This window comes from Rhinoderma darwinii, chromosome 1 (assembly GCF_050947455.1).
Source record: "Rhinoderma darwinii isolate aRhiDar2 chromosome 1, aRhiDar2.hap1, whole genome shotgun sequence".
Classification (NCBI taxonomy): domain Eukaryota; kingdom Metazoa; phylum Chordata; class Amphibia; order Anura; family Rhinodermatidae; genus Rhinoderma; species Rhinoderma darwinii.
Window position 1 is genome coordinate 446,475,920 of NC_134687.1, and position 8,989 is coordinate 446,484,908.

The 8,989-nt window shown below is 42.3% G+C and overlaps 1 protein-coding gene across 1 annotated transcript in view; it reads right to left on the reverse strand.

Moving 5' to 3' along the window:
• COQ5 (coenzyme Q5, methyltransferase) overlaps positions 1 to 8,989 on the reverse strand; it is a 34,033-nt gene that overhangs the window by 24,325 nt on the left and 719 nt on the right. The window contains exon 2 of the mRNA XM_075831358.1: positions 267 to 416. Coding sequence (XP_075687473.1) covers positions 267 to 416 — 150 coding nt within the window. The remainder of the gene's footprint in view (positions 1 to 266; positions 417 to 8,989) is intronic.

Here is an 8,989-nt window from a genome sequence, read left to right on the forward strand (position 1 = left end):
TGATTACTGGGGGCATTAGTGATGGGTCCCCAACCGATTGTCAGAAAAGGGGTCCTGAATTGGGGTCCCAGATGGGGTTACCAGTGGTCAGACAAATATCACCTGGATAGGTGATCATTTTTGATTCTGGGAACATCGCGAAACCAAAAATGTTGTCAACTTGATAAGGAATTCACGTGTCAGGGCCAATTTTCACTTGCTCGTCCCCATATGTAATATTGAGAAAAGTTAAGAAAGTGGTCTAAACCATAACATGAAGCCATTACCTGTTCCTCCTGCTACATCTAGTAGCTGAGTGCCTGGGGTAGGGTTCATGTGACGTACCAGCCAGTCCTTCCACAACCGATGAATTCCCAGACTCATGGAGTCATTCATTATATCATATTTTTTAGCGACGCTCTCAAATACGTGATACACTAAAAAAGTTAGAAACATTACAATGAAATCGGATTATCAGCAGTAGCACATATTTTCATTACACCGACAAAATCTCCATCAGGAAAACAGAAGCGAAGATTCATGAAACCTACAGCAAGGGAAACTTACTCCCTAAGGCAGAGGCAGTAAAGGGGCATCTGTGACTGGCACTCACTGTTAGGTCTCTTTCACGCGGCAGTATTTAAGTCAGTATTTAAATGCCAAAACGAGGTCCAATATACCGAAAGATGTAGAAATCTGTCCATTATACTTTTTTCTCTGTGTAGGTTTCACTCCTAGTTTTTCCTTTCCAAATACTGACTAAAATAATGTTATGTTAACCGGTTAAGGACTAGGCTGTTTTACAGCTAAATGACCAGAGCAAATTTCACAATTTTGCTATGCGCTTCTTTAGATGACTATAACTCAGCAGGTGAATAAAGTTCGAATTTTACACTCTTTTTAAAGGACAGATAGGGCTTTGTTTTAGTGGCATTTGTCAGTATACATAATTTTTATTTTTTTCTCTAAAGTGGGCAAAATTGGAAAAAAATGCAAGAATTTAGCAATTGCGCCAGTTTAAGCTAGCATTTTTCACACACGGTATGGACCACGGCCAAAATTCATCTCCTTTCACGTTCTTCCACTTCTCCCATGCATGGGGATACCAAATATGTGTGCCTTATTCGCTGTGCGGGCATGTACCAGGGCTTGGCATAAAAGGAGGCTTTTTGGCCTTTTCGGTCCAGGAATTTTGCATTTGATTTTATAGCCGTATACTGTTTTCTGGGGGTCTTAATGCTGCTGAAACATTAGAAACACCCCATAAATGACTTCATTCACACAAGTAGACCCCACAAGGTTTCCTTCAAGGGGTTTATCATATTTTTAGCAAGTCCAGTTTTCTTCTGAAAGTTTCTTGAATAAGATGGAACAAAATAAAATCAGCACTTTTTTAGCAAATGCGTCAGTTTAGGCTAGTATTTTTCACACACGGTATAGACCACGGCCAAAATTCATCTCCTTTCACGTTCTTCCACTTCTCCCGTGCATGGGGATACCAAATATGTGTGCCTTATTCGCTGTGCGGGCATGTGCCAGGGCTTGGCATAAAAGGAGGCTTTTTGGCCTTTTCGGTCCAGGAATTTTGCATTTGATTTTAGAGCCGCATACTGTTTTCTGGGGGGCCTAATGCTGCTGAAACATTAGAAACACCCCATAAATGACTTCATTCACACAAGTAGACCCCACAAGGTTTCCTTCAAGGGGTTTATCATATTTTTAGCAAGTCCAGTTTTCTTCTGAAAGTTTCTTGAATAAGATGGAACAAAATAAAATCAGCACTTTTTTAGCAAATGCGTCAGTTTAGGCTAGTATTTTTCACACACGGTATAGACCACGGCCAAAATTCATCTCCTTTCACGTTCTTCCACTTCTCCCGTGCATGGGGATACCAAATATGTGTGCCTTATTCGCTGTGCGGGCATGTGCCAGGGCTTGGCATAAAAGGAGGCTTTTTGGGCTTTTCGGTCCAGGAATTTTGCATTTGATTTTAGAGCCGCATACTGTTTTCTGGGGAGCCTAATGCTGCTGAAACATTAGAAACACCCCATAAATGACTTCATTCACACAAGTAGACCCCACAAGGTTTCCTTCAAGGGGTTTATCATATTTTTAGCAAGTCCAGTTTTCTTCTGAAAGTTTCTTGAATAAGATGGAACAAAATAAAATCAGCACTTTTTTAGCAAATGCGTCAGTTTAGGCTAGTATTTTTCACACACGGTATAGACCACGGCCAAAATTCATCTCCTTTCACGTTCTTCCACTTCTCCCGTGCATGGGGATACCAAATATGTGTGCCTTATTCACTGTGCGGGCATGTGCCAGGGCTTGGCATAAAAGGAGGCTTTTTGGTCCAGGAATTCTGCATTTGATTTTATAGCAGCGTACTGTTTTCTGGGGGGCCTAATGCTGCTGAAACATTAGAATTACCCCATAAATTACTTCATTCACACAAGTAGACCCCACAAGGTTTCCTTCAAGGGGTTTATCATATTTTTAGACAGTCCAGTTTTCTTCTGAAAGTTTCTTGAATAAGATGGAACAAAATAAAATTAGCTTTTTTTTTTAACAAATGCGTCAGTTTATGCTAGCTTTTTCACACACAAAATGGACCACGGACAAAATTCATCGCATTTCACATTCTTCCTCTTCTCCCGTGCATGGGGATACCAAATATGTGTGCTTTATTCATGGGCATGTGCCAGGGCTTGGCATAAAAAGAGGCTTTTTGGCCTTTTCGGTCCAGGAATTTTGCATTTGATTTTATAGCCGCATACTGTTTTCTGGGGGGCGTAATGCTGCTGAAACATTAGAATCACCCCATAAATTACTTCATTCACACAAGTAGACCCCACAAGGTTTCCTTCAAGGGGTTTATCATATTTTTAGACAGTCCAGTTTTCTTCTGAAAGTTTCTTGAATAAGATGGATCAAAATAAAATTAGCAATTTTTTAGCAAATGCGTCAGTTTATGCCAGCATTTTTCACACACAGCATAGACCACGGCCAAAATTAATCTCCGTTCACATTCTGCCACTTCTCCCGAGCATGGGGATACCAAATATGTGGCCTTATTTATCACATAGAGAAGTAGGAGGGCGGACGATAGAAGAAGATTATTTCACATATCGCTTTTTTGCAAAGCTGGTTTTACAAAACTCAACAGAGTTTCTATAACACTTCCAAAATATCTGCTCTTGAAGCAGAAATCCCAAAATATTCATCTAGGGGTATAATGGGAATTTATTTTTTGGGGTTTTCTAAAATAAGAAATTGCAGGTTAATGCAAATGGAGCTCTCCAGCAGATGAACTTTAGAAAACATCAAACATGACATCCACCCCCCACCCATTCCCTCCCTCACCCTTGGAGTAAAATCATGGGAAAAATAACAACGTAATGTAGGGCAAATATATTTTCAACAAATTAACTAAAATCTAATAATTCAGAACAGTGTGGTATTTTTTAAAACATGGCTCAATGCACAGGCCTGGTTGCGAGGGACATGAGGGACAGAAATATCGGGAATCTTTGCGGTGCCCGTCTTTTCTGCAGACGCGGCACTTTTTCTGGGGGTTGCTTCTGGTTGCTGTTGGGGGAATCCGACTGATGAAGTGTCTTTCAGTCAGTCGCGTGACATCCTCAGACTGGGGGCATTCTCGGGTGTCCTGAACATCAAAAATGAGGCCTTCAATAATTTTCTCCTGGAAATCCAGGTATGTGTCTCTGCCTCTGTTTTTTTTATAGAGCACAAATGAGTTGTGGATTGCCACCTGTAACAAATAAATGGCCACCTTTTTGTACCAGGTTTTAGTTTTGCGTTTTACTAAATAGGGCTGTAAAACCTGGTCGCTTAAATCCACCCCCCCCCCATGTACTTGTTATATTCGGACACGCTCACTGGTTTGTGCTTGTCCGATGTTGCCCCTCTTTCCCTCACTGCCACTGTTCCTGCGGTATGAATCGTGCTTAGCACATACACATCTTTGCGATCCCTGAACTTGACCGCCAGCAATTCTTCAGATGCATAAGCACAGGAGTCCCCCTTTACCATGCGCTTCCCCACTAATTGCTGTGGAAAACCAATTCTGTTTTTGCGCATGGTACCACATGCCCCAGTCCTTGCAGCATGCAAATGCCTAAACAGGGGCACACTAGAATAAAAATTATCACAGTACAGGTGGTACCCCTTGTGAAGCAGAGGCTGCATTATCTCCCACACAATCTTACTGCTGGTGGAAAGATCAGGGGGGCATCCAGGAACATTTATTGTGCGGTCCCGCCCTTCATAAATCCTGAAGGCGGTGGTATATCCTGACCCGCTTTCACACAATTTGTAGAGCTTAACGCCATATCTTGCCCTTTTGGAAGGTAGATATTGGCGAAAGCTAAGTCTGCCATGAAAGTTGAGGAGGGATTCGTCCACACTTACATTCTGCTCAGGGGTGTAGAGTTGCAGAAATAAATTATTCAGGGAATTTATTAGCGGTCTTATTTTGAACAACCGATCCCGGTTTGCATCGGTACTTGGGGGGGCCTGTGCGTTGTCATTGAAGTGGAGGAACCTCATTATTGTCTCATAACGAGACCTGGGCATTACTGCAGAATATACTGGGGTGGCTTGGGCGGGTCTTGTTGACCAGTAAGACCTAATGGAGGGCTTTTTTACAATACCCATATTTAGGGTGAGCCCCAAAAAATTTTTTAATTCCTGCAAATTGGTGGGCGTCCAATCTCTGGCATGGGTGGATGAAGGTTTCTGCCTTATATATTGCGTGGCATATAAATTTGTTTCGTGGACAATCTGATTTAGGATGTCGTCCGTTATAAATAAATGGAAGTAATCCATTTGGACAAAATTTGTATTGTCCACGGTTATGCCAGGAGTGGCCGTAAATCCGTGGATTCTAGGCCCAAAAGATGGGGCAGGTGCCCATACAAGAGCCTGGACTGGAGGGACCAGGCTCTCCCGTGCTACAGCGCTACTTGGCCCTGCGCTTTCATGTTCTGCAGTTTCGACTGCATCAGGGACAACGTCCCCTGAAGATGAACCTGAAGTGACGCTGTCATCGTCACTACCTAAAACAGGTTCCATCTCGGACGCCATCTCTGATGCGGTCTCCGACTCAGACCACAGCATGGCGTATGCCTCCTCGGCGCTAAACAACTTCCTCGCCATAACGTAACTAACACTAACACAACAAATTTTTTTTTTTTTTTATAAAACACACAAACTAAATGCTATATATATCTACACTACCGCTAACAAAAAAATAAACCGCTATTGCTATATATATTATATATATGTGGATATATATATAATTATATACTCCCTACCTGCCTATTCTAATAGAATAAAAGATAGAAAGGTAGATATATAGAAAAAAAGATAGATGGATAGATAGATTGTATAGATAGATAGAAATCTATCTATACAGAGAATGTTTTATAGTGTAACTGTATTTTTTTTCACTGTAATCTTCTGGCAGCAATTCTCCCGAGTCTCTTCTTCTCCTCACACTGAAACAATGTTTGAGGAGAAGAAAAGAGGCAGGAGATTTACTGCCAGAAAAGTCAAAATAAAACAAATGTGGTCGCTGTGATAGGTTTTCACAGCGACCACATGTTCAGGGACCATCAGATTGGTCCCTGATACTCTGCCCAGTGCCCAGAGCTGTTGGTAACAGCGAGGGCACAGGGCTGTGTGCACGCGATCGCGTGCACACTGTTTTCTATGCAGAAATGCATGTGATCGCTGTGATTGGTTGTCACAGCGATCACATGTTCAGGGGCCAAAAGATTGACCCCTGACATTCTGCCCAGTGCCCATGGCTGTTAGCAACAGCCAGGGCATAGAGCTGTGTGCACGCGATCCCGCGTGCACAGTCTCTGAAGTGCGGCCGTATATATACTATACGCCGGACTTTAGAGACCCTGACCGCTGGCCGTATATTTACGGCCAGCGGTCGGGAACCTGTTAAAGAGAACTGACAATGTTGATTTTTTTTTCCCCCTGGATAATCAGTTGAAATTTTCTTGGCAAAATTAAAAAAAACAAAATAAAAAAAACACGTGATATTACGCGATAGTGAGGAAGAAGCCACCCCTAAATAGAAGAAAATAACATGTAAAATTGTATGTGATTTTCAGTGATTCTGTCTCGGATAACATCGCATGCAATTTTCATATTGCAAGCAACACATGCCATGAGGTAAGTAATATTTACTCTTTATATATATATATATATATATATACACACACATACACACACGCACAAACACACACACACACACACACACACACACACACCTGTGTACTATCTACTACAATTGCAAGAAAAAGTAAGTGAACCCTTTGGAATTACCTGGATTTCTGCATGGATTACTAATAAAATGTGATCTGATTGGTATCTATTAAAAGAAAACAGAAGATAGCCCAGTAGGCGGTGGGTAGAACTAGGTTTGTCACAATACCAGAATTTGGACTTCGATACCGATACTGTGTGTAGTATTGCGATTTTGATACCAAAACGATACTTTGCCAACAGTAATAAAAAAAAATAAGTTCTTCCATTTTCTGATGTGAGGCGCGAGGTGTGATGATGAATTTTGAATGTGCCTCAGATTAATAGTAATTAACCCATCATGTTTCTCAGTCATAATGGGTTATTGTGTAAGGTACATGATGGGGTTAATTACTATTAACGTGAGGCACATGGAGGTTAAATTCATCACACCTCGTGCCTCACAATAAGTGAAAGAAAGCACACAGCGTAAACATTATAAATGACGAAAAAAAATTGATGTGCAGGTTATTACGGCCGTGCCAATACCGAATATGTGAATATTTTATGTATTGAGACTTATTTTAATGTTTATTGTAAAAAATGTGTACATGTATTTTTTTATTTAACATTACATTATGTTTTTACTTTATTTTTAAACTTTAACGTACTGGCATATATCTATACTGATAGTACACAGGCAGTTGTTAGGCCATACCTCAGTATGCCCTAACAACAGGAAATATGGTCAGACAGCCGTGGGGTCCTTCAATGGACCCTGGGCTGTCTGCCCATATATGGTATGTCCCTCAATCGCGTCACAGGAATTACCTGTGACGCGATCCAAAGGGTATCCCCCCCTTCTCCTTTTCCCCTGAATGCTGCAGTCAGCTTTGATTCAGGGGAATAACGGCGAAGATGAGAGGTTTCTCTGATCTCCGCCAGCGGGGCTGCGGCTGTGTAATACAGCCATTGCCCCGCTCCTGACATTAAGTGCGGGCGCGGTCAGCATGAGGTGATGCGGCCGGCGCTGCACTAATGAGCGGCTGCAACGGCACTGAAGACAGAACATGGGGGTGTTTTGCAGTGCGCCCGCAATGTTCGGTCTTCAGTGCCGCCGCTCATTAGTGCAGCGCATCACATCATGCTGACCGGGGCAATGGCTGTATTACACAGCCGCAGCCCCGCTCTCATACATTCATGTATAACTATACTTAGCTGTGCGACCGCACAGCTTAGTATCGAAATACATGAAATAACGGTATCGAACCGTTTGGGGGTGCAGGGTATCGAAACAGTATCGAAGTTTCGATGCATCGTCCATCCCTATACTCGATACCAAAACGCTACTTTGCCAAAAATAATAATAAAAAAAAAAGTTCTTCATTATCTGATGTGAGGTGCGTGGTGTGATGAATTTTTAACCTCCATGTGCCTCACATTAATAGTAATTAAACCATCATGTACCTCAGCCATAATGGACAACATTGGGTTAATGCATGAAGTACATGATGTGGTTAATTACTATTAATGTGAGGCACATGGAGGTTCATCACACCTCATGCCTCACATTAATAAGTGAAAGAAAGAAGTTTTTTGTTTTTTTTTACAGCGTACACATAAATGACGCTATAAATTTGTTGTGCAGGTTATTACAGTCGCGACGATACCGAATGTGTGTATATTTTATGTATTGAGACTTTTGTTTTAATGTTTATTGTAAAAAATGTGTGTTTTTTTTGTTTGTTTTTTAATTTAAAATTACTTTTTTTATTTTTAAACTTTAATGTCCTGGCATATATCTATATACTGATCGTACACAGGCAGTTGTTAGGACATACCTAAGTATTCCCTAACAGGAAATATGGTCAGACAGCCGTGGGGTCCTTCAATGGACCCTGGGCTGTCTGCCCATATATGGTATGCCCCTCAATCGCATCACAGGTGTTCCCTTTGACTCGATCCAAGGGGCATCCCCCTTCTTATTTCCCCCTTGAATGCTGCGGTCAGCTTTGATCACGGCATTCAAAGGAATAGCGGCGGCGATCAGAGGTTTCTCTGATCTCCACCGTTAGAGCGGGAGTGCGGATGTATAATACAACCATTGCCCTGCTCCTGACAACAAGTGTGTGTGCGCGTGGTCAGCATGAGATGATGTGGCCGGCGCTGCACTAATGAGTGGCCATGTCGGCACTAAAGACAGAACATGGGGGTATTTTGCAGTGCGCTCGCCATGTTCTCTGTCTTCAGTGCCGGCAGCATCACATTTTTCAAGAGCTGGGCAATGGCTGTATTACACTGCCGCAGCCCCACTCTGACTACATTCATGTGTTATAATACTAAGCTGTGCGGCCTCACAGCTTAGTATCGAATATTGGTATTGTGGTGTACGGTTTCGGGCACAGAAGTATAAGTATTGCACCGTAGCAGAATGTGTAGAAGGTAGAAAGCACGAGGCACTCACCGTATGCGGCAATAAAAGGATTTATTGAAATTGATCTCGGTCTGTCTGATGTGGAAAAGCCAACGACCGTTTCACGCTACAAGCGCTCAAGGCTAATGTGTCTGCAGCACGCTACACCCTAAGGGCATGTTCAGACGTGGCAGAATTCCACTGCGGAATCCGCAGCAGCCGTTTTTCCCTTTGGTTTCTATAACTTCTTAGGTCACTTAGTTTAGACGTTGCGGAAAATAACAGTGCGGAATTTAGGCTACGGTGCAGAAATTA